Source organism: Abramis brama (assembly GCF_963993115.1).
Source record: "Abramis brama genome assembly, chromosome: 22".
Taxonomy (NCBI): Eukaryota; Metazoa; Chordata; class Actinopteri; order Cypriniformes; family Leuciscidae; genus Abramis; species Abramis brama.
Genome location: NC_139984.1, coordinates 20,653,848 through 20,675,062, shown reverse-complemented (window position 1 = coordinate 20,675,062; position 21,215 = coordinate 20,653,848). Strand labels below are relative to the sequence as shown.

Genomic DNA, 21,215 nt, shown 5'->3' with positions numbered 1-21,215 from the left:
GGCATTATTGAAGATAATTATGTAAGACATGAAATATTGTGTGTGTCTAGAATATTTTCCAAATTGAAGTTAAATAATAATATAAATATATTAAATATATAATTATAATTTATATATGTAACATACATACATACATATATATTTTAAGATTTAAATATGTACTTTATAGGTGTCATCTATGATATTCCCTTTGTTCAGAAACATAATTCCACCGATCAGTCCACTAATCTCATTTTTCCCAAGACTAATGAAAGATATGTTATGAAAATCTCATAAAGTATTTTAGAAGTGTGTTGACCAAAATACACATGTTTTTGATTAAGCAAGATGCTTTATATAATTTATCTAAATTCATGCAACATAAAATTAACATACCGGGTCAGAATAGTTTTCACTTTATTATGCTCGGGGTCCCATTACTTCTTCAATGCTTTGACATGCAAAGTAAATTAGGCCCTTTGGCAATTTTTCCAGATTTCCTGCATATTCTGACATTTTCTTTGTGTCTAAAGTAATCAATTAACTTGTTTTCATTCAGCATCAATAGCCACAGACATGAGGACAATAGGACTGTTCACACATTCTCGTCCTTCCTCCTAACACTCTAACCTTTAATGATCTGTGAATCCCCCAATTTCCTTCTGAAATGACCTCAAATATTGAAATATTTCAGTGCATTTATATATTCCCTTTGTCCAGACTCCAGAAACAAGCCACTCTTTTGGGAAACTTTTATTATATCTAAACTGATGAAAGATATGTTATGAAGGTTTTAGACGTGTGTTGACCAAACTATCCACAAATTTCACAATTTGTTTATTTCATTAGAAAGATAGGCTATTTAAAAATGTGCTATATTTATTTACTTATTTACTTCCAGGGACAAATATATATTGCATGCGCTAAAGCAACAAAGAAAGACTTTTGTTTCAGCGATGCCATTACAATAATGCTGGGAAGTTATTCATTATAAACGCATGTAATGTCGTATTTTTGTGTTGTTTCATGCATGTAACTTGTGTAGATGGACGTTTAGCATTTGTTGACAGTGCCAGAGATAAAGATAAACCCTCATGTGTGACAGATGGCTGTGTCATTTGCAGATAAAAATGAAAGCATTTTCAGTGTCAGCCTCTCAGGAGGGAAATGGAGCATACAGAAATGAAAAGAAGTAGCATATGGAAATGGAAAAGCCCATTTGTTCTGCAGCATGTGTGGATCTGATGAATAGTGCGATGAGGTCAAGTGGATCAGCGCAATTGCTCTCTGTCGAACTTTACGTTCCGGTCAATCGATCCGGACCACCGTCTCTTTTTCTCCAGCTCTCTCATTATAGCCAAATCTTTCTTTGAGCTTTGCTATAGGCCCCGTTATGCTCTGATGACAGGGAACGTGATACTGAGAGCATATCAAGCCACAGCAGTAATCAGCTCTTCTTGCTACTAGAACACCAACTGAGAGTGAGAGAGAGAGACTCTAACAACACCCCCTGACCCACAACCGCCCACTTGCAGCAGACAGAGGCCCAGCAGGCAGCTAATTAGCATGTGTTAATGAGTTCCTGTTCCAGGGTGACCCACTCAGCAGTGCAGGAAAAGTGTGGAGGTATGGTGTGTCTGCTTCACGGTGCTTGTAGTAAACACAATTACAAACAAGCCGGACATACTCTGAACTGCAAATCTAGCACATTCATACAGTAGGCCGGGGGTGTCCAAACATGCTCCTGGAGGGCCACCACTGTCCTGCAATATTTAGCTCCAACCCAAATTAAACACACCTGAACCAGCTAATAAAGGTCTCACTAGGCATACTAGGCCCTGTCCCAAATGGCACCCTAAGCACTCGTGGTCTTCCTACGAGTCCGCACTTTCGTGACGTAATGCTGCTTTGACTGTCGGGAAGAAGTCTGCTGCATCAGTGCGGGCTCGGCAAAAGTGCGCATCGAGGGCGCATTTCGACCGCAAAGGGGGGCGCTCGCGAGCACCCTTCTGAGGCCTAAAATGACAAATGGGACACCATCTACGGACTTAACGGACACGCGCACGCGGCACCAATTGTAAATCCACAAGACCGAAAGTGCATATGAAGTGTGCCATTTGGGACAGGGCCCTAGAAACTTCCAGCCAGGTGTGTTGAGGCATGTAGGAGCTAAACTCTGCAGGACGGTGGCCCTCCAGGGCCGAGTTTGGACACTCCTGCAGTAAATGCAATTTGCTGCAGTTAGTTTGCTGCAGTTACAAGCATCTACAGTAAATGCTCTACGTTTCCACCCATGTTCAAGCATAAATCTGAGTGTTTGGTTTAGCCTGACCCCAAGTTTTCCCATATTTTGAGCGTTAGAGTCTAATATATGACAAAATGTGACCTCACTGCTAAATGCATGAACTGTAAAAAGATTAGCTGGTAACCTAAAATGTGCTTACTGTGGTAAAATTAACTTTCATTAAAGTCAACATTTTAATATCACCTGATGAAATTAAGGTTATATGTAAAAAAAAAAAAAAAAAAAATGCAATGCTCAGATCAGGTAGAAATCCTCCTTCAAGTAACTATTGTAATAAAAATGTAAATCTGTAGAAAAAACAGAAAGACAGTGTTTTTGCATTTACACAGATCATCATTTTCCTTTCATTCTGATTGCACTACAATTGCTCCTGCACTGACCTCTAGAGGAAATCTGGAATTTATGTTTGAGATTCCTCGACCATTTTACATGTATGGATGGTTAGTTGATATAAACTACTTTTGAAATGTTGACATGTCTGGTAAGACATAATATACACTTAATCTAAAACTATTTTGAACAGCATCTATAATTCTAATTCTAATTTTGCATGCAGCTTTTATGACCTCATTAACTGACTATATTTAAAAATTCATTTGTCACAAGATAAATTAAAGTAAATTTATCAAGTCTAAAGTTATTAGAACTGTACTCTTATACTAAAATATTTATTGAAATATAATACATGCACAAGGGACAGAAACCAGAGACCATTCTTTTTATTTTATTTTTAATTTTTTTTTCTTCCCCAGAGCACACAATACTTTTGCTCAGCATCAGGTAATACATTTTTCTAAATTCTTTTCCTTTCTTTTTCGCCCAGAACTTAGTGCTGTGTCAGTGTTGTCACATTAGTACAATATGATAAGGTTTCAACTGGAAGAGGGTTTACACACTTACATACATAGTGCTTTTATTGCATTGTAAACCAAAAGAAAACCTCAAAAACAAAATAGTGCATTCATGTTGATTTCCCTTTATTCTGTGATAGACCTTTATTAATACAAGCCAAGTTTCACCTTCCTCCAGTGTTGCATACAGTAAATCGTGATAGAGAACAACATAATATCTAATAAAATAAACAATTAGCCTTGAAAATATACTTTGGAGACCCAAAGACATAGTTTTTGACTATGTACAAAATTCACCTGGAAGGATATCGATCACATTTTTGATTGGGAAGAGCTCATTGTGCTTTAAAGCCTGTGTCTCTTGCTTGTTGCTTTTAATATTCAGTGATTCACAAATTGACAGAAGATTCAACATGGTCCCAAATAACATTTTTGTTCAATATATGCAAATAATATTGTACATGTACATTGTAAACTAACAGAAAGTCATTTGTTTGTGCATTTATATATAGATGAGGGCAATGAATTTTAATGTGCAATCTGTATACTCAAGCAGATGGTTTGTGACGGTTTATACATTTCTATGTCCATTGCATCTTCCCATTCAGTTTACAGTGCAGTGAATTCCTACAAATGTCTGATTGTTTGTCATGCATAGTCATGATTAGGCGCTTCATTGTACAATGGGATTGCATATGCGTGTATGCAAAGAGTAAAATTAGTGAACATTTAGTTAAGAGATTGTCTTGCAAATTAAGACATAAGTCATTCTGTTATGTGTGATAAAATTGGTAAATGTCTTTGTTATTGCATGGAAGAACAGCAGCAAGCAAAACTCAACAATTTCAGCAGCAGATATGTCAGCAAGATCATCACTTATCATGCATATAAGTGTTGATGGTAAAGATAAAAAAATATCAGGACTTATTATCAGTGTTTTAAGACTCTTGAAATGCAGAAAAAGAGGATGTTATTAAACAGTGGTGAAAATGTGTTTTGATGTAATACATCTTACTGTTGCTGTTGGAACAATAGTACGATTATGTACAGTGATAAAAACAATTATTAATACAAAATAAAATATTATTAATATGAATCAAATTAGAATTAAACAATAATTAATACAATAATAATTAAATCATCAAAATAAATAGTCAATAATTCACAAAAGCACATTGCAGCATAAACCATGTTGAAGTTGTAACAAATAAATGTAGTTTGGGTGAAATTTCTTTTACAAGGACGAGAGCATGTCAGCCAACACATCCAGGTTGGTATTAACCAAATTGTACCAAAAAGCCATATATAGTTTGATTAGATGTTTAGTGTTCTCTTTTTAAAAGTTAAAAAGCCTTTTTATTGTGTCATCCTAACTATGCATGATTAAATGGTTAGATGCAGTACGGAGCCCTGCACATGACAGGGAGGAAATAAAATATGTATATCAAGGCCACGAATTAACTATTCATTCCCATAACTTCATTCATTCATTCCCAAAACCTTGCATAATACAAAAATAAATGAAAGAAATTTGCTATATTTCTATAGCAATACCATATTGAAATATATTCTGAATCTAAAAAATGAAATACTATCAAAGCAAAAACATGTAAATTACAATTACATGCTCTTTCAATTTCATTACAATCTATACAAAGGGAAAATTTAGGAATAATTTTAAACTGTAATGTAAACATGGACAATGTTGCTAACTGTTGTTAATGTTTTTAGGTCTGTGTTTTATGAGTGACAAAGTGTGTTTATTGGTTGAAAAGCTTTACAAGTGTTAGAGTTGATTTGAGACATGTATGAAGTGTTTTGGTAGTTTTAGTGCATTTTGAATGTGAAATTATCTTGTGTTCCAAGCTTAAAGTTGGTTAGGAGAACTGCGAGAAGAGTTTTGAAAAAATGACCAGAGTATTGAGAAATGTGTCTTAGAGAATGTAAATAAATAGTGTGCACGACATAATTTGTTCCATCGTTTTACTAAATCATGGCCACATTGTATTAATTCGTTCCCTTGTTTTAGTTAAATCAAAAAGAGGGAACAAATTAGTTCACCGTGGCCACGATTTACTACAAGGAGTTAATGAATTAATAAATAGTGGCCACAATTTGCTAAAACGAGAGAATGAATCCTTAAGTCATGGCCACAATATATCCCCTTCCCCCCCTGCATCATGTGCAGGGCTCCATACTATTTATATAATTTAGCTTTTTTTTAATCACCTGCTGTCCCATCAGAACAGACCTGCGACCCATCAGTTAAGAACCACAAAGTAAATAATACTATATTAGGATGTTTATTGCAATACTGAGATCTAGGTAAAAAATGTATGGTAAACATTCATGTGGTCTGCTTTTCATTGATCTGAAAGTGTGATATTCGTGCAATGTGGTTGTAAATACTGATGAGTTACTAGTGGATTTACCCCGGTTGATATAAAACTAAAGATTCCCAGTGGATGCAGTAAAAAGGACACAAGAAAAGGAGAACAGGACATAAAGAAAAGTAAAAACTTTTTCAGTTACAAATAGTCCCAACTGTAATTTGAGAGTTGTGCTACATAAAGCTTATTGGGTTATTAATTATGAGCTAATCATTTAAATGAAGTGAATTGGGCATGAGCTACGGTCTTGATAAACCTTAAAAAAGCGATGCGGGAGGTGGAGACGTGGTGAGCTGACTGGCAGTTGGGACATGGGGTGCCCTTCTTTGTGAGGGCATGGTATGGATGCTCTGATGCCAGTGCCAGCCTCACCCCGGAGATAAGAGTCAGGCTGGCAGAACCTGGCGGACAGACAGCACCACCCAGGGGTTTGGGGGAAAACCCCTTTTGATCTCAGCGTGGGTCTCAGCAGGGACGTTCAGACCAGTTGAATGTGTGTATACCAGCCAGAGTGTATGTGTGTGTGTTGGCTGAAGGCCTGCAGCAGTGGTCCTGAGATGTAAAGGACGACACATGTGTTAGTGCATGGAAGGGTGTGTGCTGTCACCGTCAGTGAGGCTGGGATTGGTCCGCTTCTCCTCTGGCCCTCATCTCATTCTTCATCCCTCCTCTCCTCCTCTTCTCCTCTTTCTCATCGGGGGGGGGGTGTGGGCAGCTGTTCTGAGCCCCATCTCATTCTGGGGCAGTGAGTGGCTGGCCTTTGAGGAATATTCTGGGGGTCTTTCTGGAATGTTCTGTGTCACTCTATAACAGTCAGAGAGCAGTGGAGAAAGGGATCATTATGGTTATAAACACCCTGGTGACAAGCCATATATATAAATAATATAGAAATATAGAAATATTCATAAAAATATTTAAAAAAAAGCTAATAAAAATGACAAAATTACAAATTTTAAAATAAAAATAAAAGCTAATTAGAAATAATAATAAATACAAGAACAGTAGAATACATAATTCTAAAATAAAACTGGTTTCAGATGCCATTGTAGAAATGCCCATTTAAATTAAATGAATGAATTTACATTAATCTATTCTGCTAGTGAAAGTGTCCAAATATAAATATCCATATATATATTGGTGGATTACCGAGATATAATAAAGAAAGTAGTAAAAAAAAAAAAAAAAAAAAATGAAACCGCCTTTATTAGTCTGATATAAGACTTTATTTTAAATATTTTTCAAACATACTTTTCTTGATGTGTAAAAACTTTTGAATTAAGTAAAAATGAGCATGTGCTCCTTTAAAATGTATTGTTGTTATTATTATTATTTGAACAATAAAAAAGATAATGTATGCAGAATAAACCCTGACCAGGAAATACACATTGACTGTAATGATCTTAACTGACACATGATCATAACTGATGAAAATCGATCCAACACTCACGCTTATTTGTGGTAGTACTCATTCAATTAGCTCCTGCGTCTCTGAGAACTGAAGGTAGAGAATGAGAGAGTGTTTAAGATCAATTAAGCAAGTGAAGTCCATGCAGTTAACATTTAAACACTCACCTGTTGGCTAGAGTTAGCTGAGGGGGGTGTAACTACATTTTGCTCCACTAGAGGGTTCAGGGGGGCGGCGCCTGGCAGGTGAGTGGCACGCCAGTATATATCTAAATATTCGGCCAGGTGTTCGCAGGCATCCTCTAACTGATTCTCATCCAGTATAACATCAAACATTTCCTAATGCAAGAGCAAAGCAGTGAGGATAAACAGTATGTAAAAGTGCAGGATATTGCATGTGTTCATTTGTTGCTTCGGTTTATTGTCCATTAACAGGAGCTGAATGCATGTGCAGTACTGGGACTCACTGGTGGGCACTGTGCTAGTTTATCTCCGGCCATCAATTGCACGTTGAGATGTTTGCTTTGAGATTTTCCTCTGGACTTAATGAGTCTTTGAAGAACCTGAGGTAGATCGAGTGACAGAAAATGAAGGACAAAAGTGGGAGCAATGCTTCGGGGAATTATATAACTTTTAACCCTGTGGTTAAAAAGCACACTTTTCAAACACAAAATTAATTAGTCTATTATCAATGTTCAACAGTAAATATACATGCTTCAAAAAAATAAATAAAAAAATAAATATATATATATTTTTTTTTTCTTTTTTTTTCTTTTTTTTTATGAAACAGCAAATGTAACTTTAATCACAACTCTATGTATTTTGTTTGATAACTGTGTGGCTTAAAACACTCATTGGTCTTGCTAAAACAATTGCATAATATTTTAATAATAATAATATCTGAATAATATTAGGGGCAAAATTGCTGGTTATGGTGGAAATGATAGAGGGACAAAATGGGTCTAAAATGATATAAATCATTTTCAATTTTCAAATAATAATAAATAATAAATAATAATAAATAATAACAGTTTATTTTTACTCGTGATCAGTTTTATAATAATTGAATTATTAAAAGTAATAATTTGTATTTTTTATTATGGATTCCTCATATTTTAAGTCTCAGTCTGGTACAGGGGAAAAATATATTTTTTAAAACATAAAAGCACATTAAACAAGCATTAAAAATCACCTGTTGTCATGTGATTCCCTGTTATAGTCATGTGATCCTGCCATGTGTTCCCTAGTCTGATGTGTCATGATGTCATTGGTTCATTGTTCACAGGTGTCCCTTGTATTTAAGCCCTCATGTTTGCCATGTGTCCTAGACAAGTGTTGTTTCATTGTAACCTCTGTGGGTAAGGTCCTGTCATGTTTATGTTTTGGCCATGCCATGCCATGCCATGCCTTTGTTTTATGTTTGATCACAGTCTGTAAATAAACTGCACTTGGGTTCTCTACAAACTTGCCTCCAGTGGACTATATTACAATAAAAGGAATTTCAAAAGGTTTCCAAGGCCATTTTACAGTAATGTGACCTTTATACATCAACACAAAAGTTGAGTTTGTTTTAACATAAATCTGTAGTAAACGAATCACCCATTTATAGCTTTTTAAAAACAAGTAAAAATGATTTATTGACCCGTTAAATATTGTTGCACCTTTGGAGAGGACACTTTCACATAGACAATGATGGGAGCGAGGGAGGTCTTGAGAAGCTGTGTGGGATGGTTGATAGTATCTGCATCCAAGATCACCAACTGCAGACTTTTAGCCAGCTCAAATATTCTCTCAATCTCACTCTGCACCTCCGCTGAGAGAGACAGACGTGAGAATAGGAACCACATTAATAATGAAACAACAAATGAGATCCTTCATACTCGAAAATACTTTACCACTCATTATATTTATGAACTATTTAGCTTTACCCTTGTATGTTTGTCACTCACCCAGACTGGAGCGAGTGTTCGACCTCTCCATGATAGCTTTCTTATTCAAAACAGACCTTTTAGCCAGAGACAGATCTGCAGTCACCCGTGTGATAGAAATCCTGCCATGAAAAAAAAAAAAAAAAAAACATTCAGAAGACTCGTAATATAGCACACAGGTATGGACCACTTTTATGATACTTTATGGTGCTTTTTTTATATTTTGAAGCTTGACATCCCCAGTCCCCATTCACTGTATTTAAAGGCACATGTATTTACATGTATCTATGTAACTTATTCAATATTCAATACATCATCATTTCCTCTTCCAAAATGTGGGTTTTTTCTTACCCTGATTCACTATGGTAAGCCTATTATAAGTGTTTATATTTTAGACCTAGCGGGATGGTTTTCGCAGGAAATTGCGTACATGCTTCACTCGCCTGTGTGTGTTTCGTCATATCCTTAAACAGAGAAAAGTTGCTCCAGCTACTTTGACGTGTATGGTGTGGGAGTGGCATAGATTAGTTGTCACAATGAGCAAGAAAGCTTGACATGGAGAACACGCTAAATACTGAACCTCCAATCACCCGTTCTCAGAGGAGAGTCTGCTGGCTCTCAAAAGAGAACATGACAGAGCTCATAATAAAATGAAAATCAACACTGGCTTGGCTTTTCGGAGATAGTGAGAACTGAGGACTCTGAACTGTTGTAAAGGTGACACAGAGATGGCGTTTTTATTACTCAACAGGCAGGTAAGGTATTTTATTGAACAGATAAATTGTCATATGTAGCTCTCTAACAGAGTTCATTGTAAAGCATTATCTATTGTGAAGGGTCATTTCATTATAGTTGTTGTAGCGCTGTGCTGGATTATAATTGATTTAATTATAATTGATTTAAAGGCACAATATGTAACTTTTTTTGCTTTAAAAATAGCAAAAATCACTATATCTATGTTATATATTTTTTTTACTTGTGTACTTACATTATCCCGACTGTTTCCAACAACTTTCAAACCAGGAGAAATTTGTAATTTAATTCGAGAAACGACCCGTTTCTTTATTTCCGTTTTGTCGCCGCCAATGCCGTCATATCCGCGTTGTCCCTGGTTTCCGCTCGTGCTGCCATGGCAACCAGAGCTATGAACCAGAGCCGTCTGATAGTAACCAAAGCGACTGACGCGGACAACTTTGTAGTTCGCAATGTCTATTTGCACACTGTTGTTGTTTCGTTCAAACATTATGGACCATGGCAAGCAGACTTTGGATAAAAAAAGGAGAACTAAAACGAGAATCAATATCAGCACGGTGTTTTCGAGATGCCTAGAGCTCCATAGACAGTATATAAACGAGAGCTCCACGTCCGAGACTTCGACCGCTCCTACATGTACTTTATTAAACAGGTGAGCACATTTACATAAAACTAATCAATGTTTTATAGTTCAACAATGATAAAATGTCAGAATATGATCTGTATGTTATTCTAATGTTGATCTAGCTTACTGCTAGTCTCATACAGACAGACTAACACAAACATTTCAACACATTCAAATGCAGTTTAGTGTGCTAGTGTAATGTTAGACCAAGTGAAACAGCGCTGCGTTACCTCACAAGTTTAATTTGTCTAATAAACTGACCTGTGAGTAGTAATTCTGCGTGTAGTTCGGTAGAATGAAATGTCCATATTCCTTTTATATCCGCGGGACTCGCGTCGCGTGTGGAGCTGATAGCTGTCTCTTAGCAATCCCGAACTGCTTCATATCACAGTCATGATAAAAGCATCGATGTATTCAGTCATCCATAAACATTATTAGATCGGTCGGCTTGACGTTGACGACAAGATCCATAATTCTTAGCAAATGTTGCGTCATCAAACTACGCCTTTGTTATTGTAAATAGGTTAGCGACCCCTAGTGGCGAAAAATGCCATACTGTGCCTTTAAAAGGAAGTACCTTGTCTATTAATGGGTATAGATCCAGTAACCTCTTCGGCTAGTCAGCTTGAGATCCTTTCCTTCTCTGGTTATATCTCTTAAGCCTAGTAGTGAATGTTTTATGAGCAGTAGGATAATCTCTCTCTTGTTTTTTAGTTAAGAGAAAGAACCATTATTCATCTGCACAGTCATGCAGAGCTGAAGCACAACCACAACAATAACCCCCTCTGTAAAATGCATGCAGTTTTATTTTTTAACCACTAGAGGGCCACATGTTACATAGTGTACCTTTAAAATGGCCACAAAAAAACACTTTTTTCTTCTAAGTAAGTCAGTCATATGGGTTTGAAACGACATGAGGGTGAGTAAGTGATTTATTTCCATTTTTCCAAATTCACATTTTGGGTGAACTGTTCCTTTAAGCTTATAGCTCACTCACCTCCCGTCAAACCTGTGTTTCAGGAAGTCAAACAAGGCTTTCTGCATCATATCAGTCACCTGTATCAGAGAAGATTGTGAGAAAACATACACACCCCAAAAACTTTTCATGTATAATTAACCTGTCAATCTGAGGTAATTCGGGTCTTGAGCTATAAATAGTGTTAACATATAACCAGTTTGTGAAGAATGTAAAAGGCTAATATAGTTTGGATGACGTGGTTTTATTTAGACACAGAGTGAAAAATGAATGACTCCTGAAATAGAGAGTAGAGTCAGCAGGAGAAGCAGGTCCCTGGTGTCTCTGTTAAAGAGCTGACTGACAAATGTGTCCAGAGCTCTGTGCCACAGCTGGACTTAAATATTTCACATTCCTGAATCCTCTCACGTACCATCTTACACCGCCTGAACAGTCATATATAACAGGATCCAAAAGTGAATGACAAGAATTTACACACCATAATTACCTTCCATGGGCCATGAAACTATTTTGCATCATTTTATTGAATATTATTATGTTATATAAATATTATTTATTAAATATAAATAAAAATACTGACCATAAATATTTTTCATAGGCCATAAAACTGTATTTAGCATTTTTATTAAATTACAATAAAACTATAATATTAAATGTAAACAATAAAATTATTATTTAAATCTAAAATTAAGTATAAACTGCATATATCTTTTTTTCCCCATGACAATGGTATTATTTAAGTTTTTCTTTCATTTGTGACAAACAGTGCAGGTCACTGTGTCACTGGCATATCATATCATATATTAGATGAGTCAATCTCTGCATGAACTTATTGCAAAATGTGATTTTGTTCCAGTATTGCTAAAATGTAATCTATTAAAATAATTTTCTGTAGTTGAAATAAAGCTGAAATAATATATATATATATATATATATATATATATATATATATATATATATACATATATACATATATATATATATACATATATATATATACACATATATATATATATACATATATATATATATACATATATATATATACACACATATATATATATATATATATATATATATATATATATATATATATATATATATATATATATATATATATAGTTAGACAAATAACTTGAATAACAATGAACAAAAGGGAACTGGAGCGCTGCTGAAATCCCTTGTGTCCTCCGGTGCTCTTGGAAGGGTAATAATTGAAAAAAACTTAGGAAAGTGTGTTACACCCTGATGAAGGCCAGTGGGCCGATACGCGTTGGTGTTTTTTAATATTTTTTTTTAGCCCTCTAATAAAGACTTTTGTATTACTTTTTGTATCCACTGAGTGCCTGGACTTGGATTTTTTCCTAAGTTTTTTTCAACTTGAATAACAATGTTGAAATTCAAGTTTATTTTGAACTACTAAAATTAATAAAATTAACTGAAATAAAAATGCATTAAAGATATATAGAAATATTTAAAATATAGATACAAATACTAATAATTATGACAAGCACTAACTTTAGGACTATTTTTATTACTAACTAAAATTAAAATAAAAACAAAACTAAAAATCTACTTCAGAATATTAATAAATACTATAATATTATATAAATAATACTAAAATAACATTGTTTTGTTCTTCATATTGTAATTTTGGTGACTTAATATATAATGTCATCACATTGAGGTACAAGTTAAAAGACACACAAGTCAAATGATTGAGTGATGATTTCTTAGTAAATGGTTCACATGTCTTTGATTTGATTGGTTTGTGTCACTTACAGCAGCGAGTGTCATACTATCATTCTTACATTGCCAGTAACTGTATTAGGAACTACAACATGACAAATGCAAAGTTTTATTTACTCATTAAACTCAACTTTTACTTGCTTGCAGAATTTACCTCATAGCCTTTCAGTGAGGGGCCAACCAGAACAACAGGCCTCATGGATGGAACCACATCATAGGGTGGAACGTGTTCTGTCTGCAACACACACACACACACACGCTCTGAATCTTAACTAACATTTCTCGACATCTAAAGAGTAGCCTCAAGGGATCCAGTTTCAATAACACAGCATTAAAATATCTTACAGCGAATCGTCAGAGAGGCCAGACACTAACTGCGAATTTGCAATACCACTTTTTGAGGGACTGTGTTGCATTATGGAATCAAGGGAGCATCTTTAACCACCTACCTGCTTCTGCTTCTGTTTGGCTTGTTGAAAACAAGAAAAAGGTGTTTAAGAAAATCGGAAATACGCTGTTTTTATGCAAAAGTTTAAGTTTAAAGCTTTATTGATCCCCGTGGGGTAATTAATTTAAGCTTACATGGTAAGTAATAAAGTAATACATGGTAAGTAATAAAATTTAAATAATTTTATACTGAAATATTAAATCATGCCGACAGGTAAAAGCAGGGTATGGGGAAATGAGAGTGGCTCAATAGTACTGGCAGTACAGTAAAACAGTGATGTGTGAGAGTATTTAAATACCTCTCACCTGCAGAAGGAGGAGTAGACCTCCAGCCCCCAGATGAAGCATTCCCTCCCATTTTCCTGTTAACAACATGAACACTTTAGAAATGATATGATAAGACATGCGGATAGCTGAATGCATGTTATCATACTTTGAACTCAGAATCCCATGTGGCACTTTTGAGCTGAGATTTCTTATTAATAGCAAGCACAATTGCAAATCACAGCATTTGAAGCGTTTATCTCTCACCTATGGTTAGTTTACCAAAAATGAACCAGTAGGCTACTAATTATCATCACTGATGCATGTTGACGAGGGTCATTTCTGTCTTCTTTTCGAACAAAGCAAAATACACAAAAGTAACTGCCGATATTGTTTCTAAAATATACGCTACTCGCTATTAACTTGTTTATTTAACTTTTCATGTTTTTTTCGTTTTTTTTTTCAATGCCATGTCAGCTTCTTTAGCTTGAGTTATTAAAATTGAAAATAGAAATGAAAGATATTTAAGACCCATTTTCCTAAAAAATTCTAAAATTACATTTGGAATAAGTTGATTAAAATTAACTGCTCATGGAAACATAAACGAGTGTGGAACAAGTTTTTGAGTGAACTATTCTTAAATTATAATTTAAGGCCGGTTCACACCAAGAATGATAACTATTAAGATAGATAACTATATTAGCGTCCAAACCAATGCATGATATCATACTCCATTCGGTTTATTATAAGCACATATTTCAGTTATGTTCTGTAATCTGTGGCTTTAAATGCTCAAGCTCTTTAAAGCAGCATGGATTCTGATTGGCTGTCAATGTTGTTATCGTTCATCAGCTGGGGAAAAAATCATTGTGAAAGTGATTCCAATGAATGTCTCTCTGTGCCGTTATCGTTATAGCTGTAGTGTGGAGTAGTGTGGCTATTCTTTTATGTTTAGAATGATTTTAAAAACGAACTTTTAAATAGTTATCGTCCTTGGTGTGAATGGGTCTATAGAGTATTCAATGATGAAATGCAATTGTAGTTCAGACCTCTGAGCTGCTTTCTGTTCCTGTTTGATCCGCATGGCCTCCAGTTTAACAGGGCTGGGGATGAAGGCAATATCTGCCCCCTCCTTCACCAGCCTCCCGATCCACCAGTCATTATTATACTTCTGTAGGATGAGAGACAACGTGCTCAATAAAACACTGAAACATTAGCTTACTGTTCACTGTAGTTCATTGATCGATTCCTACCTCTTTTATGTGTAGAAAATCTTTGGTCTCAAAGTTGATGGCAGTACCCTGAACCGGACAGTCTTCATCAAGAGCCCCGCAGTAGCTGACATTGGTTCTCACTGCAAATGCCACAGGTTTGGTCTACAAAAAAGGAGAAAACATTAGAAAAGTAACAAAAACAAAGAAAAGTTAACGTTATTTAAAGATGAGATGTAATTGACTGTGTAACCTTGGCTCTCTCGAGCTGGAGGTGGGCCTGGCGCTCGGCCTCACGCCGAGACGCCTCCTTGTCCTCCTCCAGGGACAGGTCGGAATCCGATGGTCTACTATTGTAGGAATCAGCTGAACTCTGCAAAAAGGACAAGAGTCCAATGTGAGAAATGCTCTTTCTTTACTTTTACTAGTAAATTCATTATATTCACTTTATATGATTTCCTTTTATTGCTTTATTTTCAGTTCTATCATGACAATTCTTGGAAGATTTTTAGCATGATAATGGATATGACAATGTTAATGTATTTGGTCTTGGCGGAATAGATCTGCTGTGCTGCTGCTGCTGATTATTTATATTGTTGTAGATTATTGCTGCTGCAGAGCAAGTAAAGGGCCATGCTACTGCCAATACATACACCAATACGCTGCTGTGGCATGCAAGACATACTGCTGCTGCACAAATAGCATATATCAATGTTATCAGTTGCATATATGGGTGGAGTAAACACTCCCCAGCTATTTAAATGTTGAGCAGCAAGCTCATTGGATGCAGGAACCAATCAGCTTGTTCCATGTAGTAAACGATGTATCAGGTTGTATTAAGGAATCATCAGTCTGTGCAATTTAGGCAGTATTGCCAAAATGTTGCCACGGGTAGGTTTCCACCACCGTAAGTACGATTTCAGCACGCCAACACCCCAAAACACCCCAAAATGTACAAATTCAGAGGAGAATTCGGCGGCCCGATGGAGAAAATCACATTGGGCTATTTTTGGGCTACTTTTGACTGATCATTGGTCTACTTTTGTTGCACAGACCTGGCAACCCTGCATTTAGGCCTGATTTCACAGACAGAGCTTAGTTTAAGCCAGGATTAGGCCTTAGTTCATTTATAACATGAAAGTAGCTTTTATAAACATGCCTTGGAAAAAAAACATTACTGATGTGCATCTTGAGACAAAACAATGCCAGTGATGTATTTTAAGATTTGTCAGTGCAAGTTGCTTTCATTTAAAACAGCTCAAACATGCATTTTAGTCTGAGACTAGGCTTATGCATTGTCTGTGAAACCGGGGGCTGGAGTTTCATGACAGAACTTGGTATTTTTTTCTGACACACAGCAATTGCTGCAAATGCTTTGGAAATTCTAAATGTCAAAATATTTGTCATGCCAATAAATCACCTTAAATTGAAATTTTTTTTTTTTATAAAAGACATAGAATTGTCTTTTGACTTCCAGGGGCATTTTACCTTTGTAAAGGGCAACTTAAATGCTTCTGACATGTTGATATTTATGTCAAATACTTCCATTTAACCAATTACTTTAATCAATCAGAATATAGACTGTTTAATGCAACTCAAAGTTGGCATCCATTTATTTACATGACAATTGCATATTGTAAATAGCCACCAAAAAGTATATAAACTAAAAAATTAATTACTAGGTAGGTAATTATGACATAAATCCTCATGGACGATTATTGCTCTTGATATAATACCAATAATTATGTTGAATAATAGAATACATAAATGCATTCATAAGCTCAACAGAAACATGTGTGGTTGGTTACAATGCTGCAAAAAAGAAAAAGTAATCTGATGCAACGTAAGCAGATCTAAATGTAATGCCGCAGTCAACATTTTTTATTAATTTCTCTTTTAATCACGACAGCCACATGTTTGCCTAATTTTTGCCCCTAGCCCCCATTAATTACTGACCCTAGAAGAAATGCACCGAAAACAAAACACCCACTGACCCTAAACAAGTATTGAAATCCTCCATCCCTCTGATTTCCCCTCCAGACCAGCCTTTCTCTTGCTCTCTTTCCCTCCAAATTCCAGAACACAGTGAGGATATGATTAAATATCAAAGGCAGCCGCAGGGCGCAGGTGTCTGCGACACCTACCGTCGAAAGAGATAAAGCATAATTAAGCAGACACCGGCTAAGATAAGATTCTTATGTGCGATTAAAATATACCTCCCGTCTAAATGAACATGTTAATTAAAAGGCAGCCCTGCTATGGGAGGCATCTCTATCACAGAGCTATCCTGAACCAGCTCTTGGATGATCTACACCATGTTCATCTCTTTCATGTGTTCAGTTTAAAAATATATTAAAAGAAAGATAGAGGAGGGCTTTGAAGCACACACAACACACAATATCAAACACATTTTTCTTTCTTTTTGGCCACTTTTATCAACCGGAGATAACAGTGATGCAGGGTTCGACCGTGTGTCAGTGTACTTGATGTGACACACATTTTGTGTTCCTTACACACACAGTTTAAACGTACATTAACTCAGAGTTGTTTTCAGATGACCCGACAGACTAAGCTATTTTTCACTCAGTACCTGGATCGATAATGTAATCCTTTAAAAGACACGATGCATAGCAACCTCATCCGCTAAGAGTATTTCCACAACACCTTATCCACTTATAACACACATTCTATCCATTAGACATTCCCAGAAAAGGCTGCATACAATGCTTACAGTATGTAGCTTAAATAAAGCTATTAATATTTACTCTAAATGTTTTCAAATTTGTATCATCGGCTACAAAGCATCACTCAGTCATTTGCATTTTTAAGAGACAGTGCAGTCCAAAGTCTGAGAGCAATTTTGAAAATACATCTATTTTTAGTTGTTCTAATTAAACGATTTTTGTGTTGCAAATAATATTTTCAGCAAAACAATTTGAGTGAAAGGCTGGCTAATACTTTACTTAAAGCCTTTATGTATAATGCGTTAAAATGCCTTAAAAAAAGGTATTCATAATGTACTAGGGGTGTAACAATATATCGTGTCACAATATATCGCAATACAAAAATGCAACAATATGTATCGTGGATAGTGACAATATGTATCGTGGATAGTTTACCCAAAATAAAAATTACCCTGTGAGAAAAAATTTAAGTTTTCAGAGTCAGTACTACATTAAACTACAATATATTATGTTGAATATAATGTATAATAATGGGGGAATATTAGTGGGTCCTGATAATGCTTAACATAAGTCTTATGTTACCAGTAAAAAGTGGCCTACATTATTTTAAATATATCTACCCAGTGACAGAGTGCAAGCATATTCGTCTAAAATAATTCTGTATTTTCAGGTTCAGGTTCAGAATCATGAATATATTTATTCTGGTGTCACCATTGTCCAAGCCAATTCATTTACACCCACAATGTTATATCAAATTTACCATTTCATCAACAGTACATTTTTTCGTAACCTTTTATTATATGTCTTGGAGTATCGCAATAATATCGTATCGTGAGTTCAGTATCGTGATATGTATCGAATCGTGAAATTAGGGTATCGTTACACCCCTATAATGTACATTATAATGCATTATATCTTTTCATAAATAATTGTAACAAAAGTTAAAATGCATTAAAATATTTGAAGATTCCTTGTTACATCTGAAATTGTCATGTGTTTGTCATGTGTTTTAATGCATTATACTTTCTAAAGGTGTAACAATTAATAGATGCGTATAATATATAATATCTGTGGTTACAATTATTCATGAGACCATACAATGCATTATAATATGCATTACAAGGTATAATTAATATATTAAAATACTTTTATAATGCATTATATATAAAGGCTTTAAGTAAAGTGTTACCAAAAGTTTAATTGAAAAATTATTTTGAATATCTGAATGTTTTCAGAAGGTTTATATACAAAGTTCTGTCATGAAACTCTAGATGGCGCAGGCCGATGGGTCCTTGACTTAATCTGCTTGCAATCACATCGTTCTCAATAGGGCACAGCTGATTGGTTCTTGCTGTATCAGTAGCCAATGAGCTCACTGCATGCTCAACCTTCAAATACTTGGTCAGCATTTGCTATAGCAGTTGCAGCGTGCTTTCAGAAACCCGTCTACACCTTCCCCAGCTCCACCTGTATGTATCTGCTATGGGTAATTCAATTTTATTGTATGCTATATTGTACAGAAGCAGCGTGTCTTACTTGCTCACAGCAGTGTGTTGCGTATTGGTAGTAGCAAGTTTCGTACTTGCTCTGCAGCAGAAGCAATAGCCAACAGCAGAGTATAGCAGATCTATTCCACCAAAACCAAACATATCAACATTGTCAAATCCATTACCATGCCAAACACTCAAAGAGTTGTCATGACAGAACTTCCTTTTACTTTAATGACAGCAACACTTGAGCTGCATGAACATGATGATCATGATTTGAGAATGATTCAAAGAGCATCTTGAGCTTCAGAGGATGTAAATCTGACTGTTTGTAAAAAAGCCTTCGCATGATTATTGTAATAATTTTACATACTTGACATCATAATGTACAATTTTCCAAAATCCTTAGACTTTTTTAAAGTACATTTTCAATCCCAGATTTTTAAAGGCATTGTATTTAGCATTTTCTTTCAACTGCTGTGCTTTGCAGGCACAGATACATGTGAATATGAATGTTGTGTGTGCAATAGCAGCACACGGTCAACAGGGGGTGAAAAATCAATGAACCTCCACTTGTCCACCAGGCTTGTTAGATAACAGTCATTCATTATCCTATACTTCAAACAGTTGCATGCCCTATTTTCATTCATATTGTCAGAATCTGATTCCCAGTCTCCTGTACGCCTGCTGCAATGTGTTTGAACATGGAGATGATGCAGGACAGATCCTTATTGTGACGAGAACAGGGATCACAGAAGAATCAACTACATGCAACAACAGTGCATTTTGCATTAGTCTATATAATCAGTTTCAGAAGAAAAGCTGAACTACATTGACTGCAATTAAATTATTATTATTATTATTATTTGATTACACATATTTGCCCCTTGGAATTGATATTAAGGGATTTATTTAGGTGAATTTTTTTAATAGTTTTTAAAGTGTTTTTTTGTTTTGTTTGTTTTTTTACCTTTTTGAATATAAAACACACAGCATGCCACGAATTTATGTCAGGTGAATAAACCTATAAAGACCAAAAATATAATATTATGGAATAAAAATATGAAATGATAAAAGCAAAAACAGAAGAATTAAAATTGACCTAAGTTTATGAAAATACATTTATAATAGATTAAATATAATACAAAAACTTATACATAAATATCTGTGGCATTTTGGTCACCTTTCAGTGCAGTGTTTCACCTTAAAACTGGATGATTTAAAAGCACATCCACAGAAAGATATGAGCGAGTTAAAGAGAATAGGCTACATGTTCTCAATCAAACATTTAATGCAGCTGAATGCATATGATGAGTCTGCATGCTGGTCGAAAAGCTAAGGCTCCATCTCGACTGAGAATAATTTATTCATAAAAAAAGGCTTGCATGAGGATATTAATAGACTATGACCCAGGCAGAATGCATGCAAAATTCATTCACTTCACCAAAGCAGCACTGATTGATTACAAAATCACATGGAGTGAAAATGTAATAGAGAGGGAGCGCGCGAGAGAAAATCAGTGAGCGAGCAAGAGAGAGAGCGAGAGCGAGCGAGAGAGAGAGTGACAGAGATAAAGTGCAAGTGAGGGAGAGAGAAAGCAAACTATCCCTACCTTGCAGCTGAGCAGTGCTGCGCTAGAATCGGACGCGGACATTCCTATAGAGACAGCTCGTATCGCCCCCCATCACTCTGTGTCCGAGCGAGACGCGAGTAAAGAGGCTGGCAGAGAGAGGAGAAGCCGAAGCCTCAGCTCTGATGCACTGTCGGCACTCAACGCCTATACAAAATTGATGCCCTGACTGCAGCAGCCGAGCTGTGCTGCTCACTGAGAGCAAACGCCCTCCCTCTCTGCCGATGCTTGCCTTTCTTCCGCCTGCTCTCACATTCAATCAGGCTCCATTTTCTCCCTGCTCCACACACTGGAGATGCGGTTCTGCAGCCAGTGTTGCGGGGGAGGAGATGTTTACCTCTCACACGAGACCCTGAGATCTCATTCTCTTGCAGCAGGAAATACAGTGAAACCCGTCACATTATGATGCCCACAGTGTTGTTATAATGGAAAGCAAGCCTGAATAGGTAAAAATAAATATATTTAATTAGGCTACGTTTAGTTTTTAAAGTATTATATCCCTATTTCTTTCTGTACATCTGTACAAAGCACT

At 35.7% G+C, this 21,215-nt stretch overlaps 1 protein-coding gene across 1 annotated transcript; it reads right to left on the bottom strand.

The window, feature by feature from the left end:
• Nucleotides 1-2,987: 2,987 nt before the first annotated feature.
• On the bottom strand, nucleotides 2,988-20,877 carry cacnb3b (calcium channel, voltage-dependent, beta 3b). Its single transcript, XM_084099591.1, has 14 exons — nucleotides 20,666-20,877; nucleotides 15,136-15,255; nucleotides 14,925-15,047; nucleotides 14,721-14,842; nucleotides 13,714-13,769; nucleotides 13,410-13,429; nucleotides 13,115-13,195; nucleotides 11,233-11,291; nucleotides 8,879-8,979; nucleotides 8,591-8,742; nucleotides 7,397-7,492; nucleotides 7,098-7,268; nucleotides 6,973-7,020; nucleotides 2,988-6,329 (listed from the first exon to the last, which is right to left on the bottom strand). The coding sequence occupies exons 1-13, from the start codon at nucleotides 20,705-20,707 to the stop codon at nucleotides 6,991-6,993; spliced, it is 1,173 nt and encodes a 390-aa protein (XP_083955717.1). The 5' UTR covers nucleotides 20,708-20,877; the 3' UTR covers nucleotides 2,988-6,329; nucleotides 6,973-6,990.
• Nucleotides 20,878-21,215: the final 338 nt, after the last annotated feature.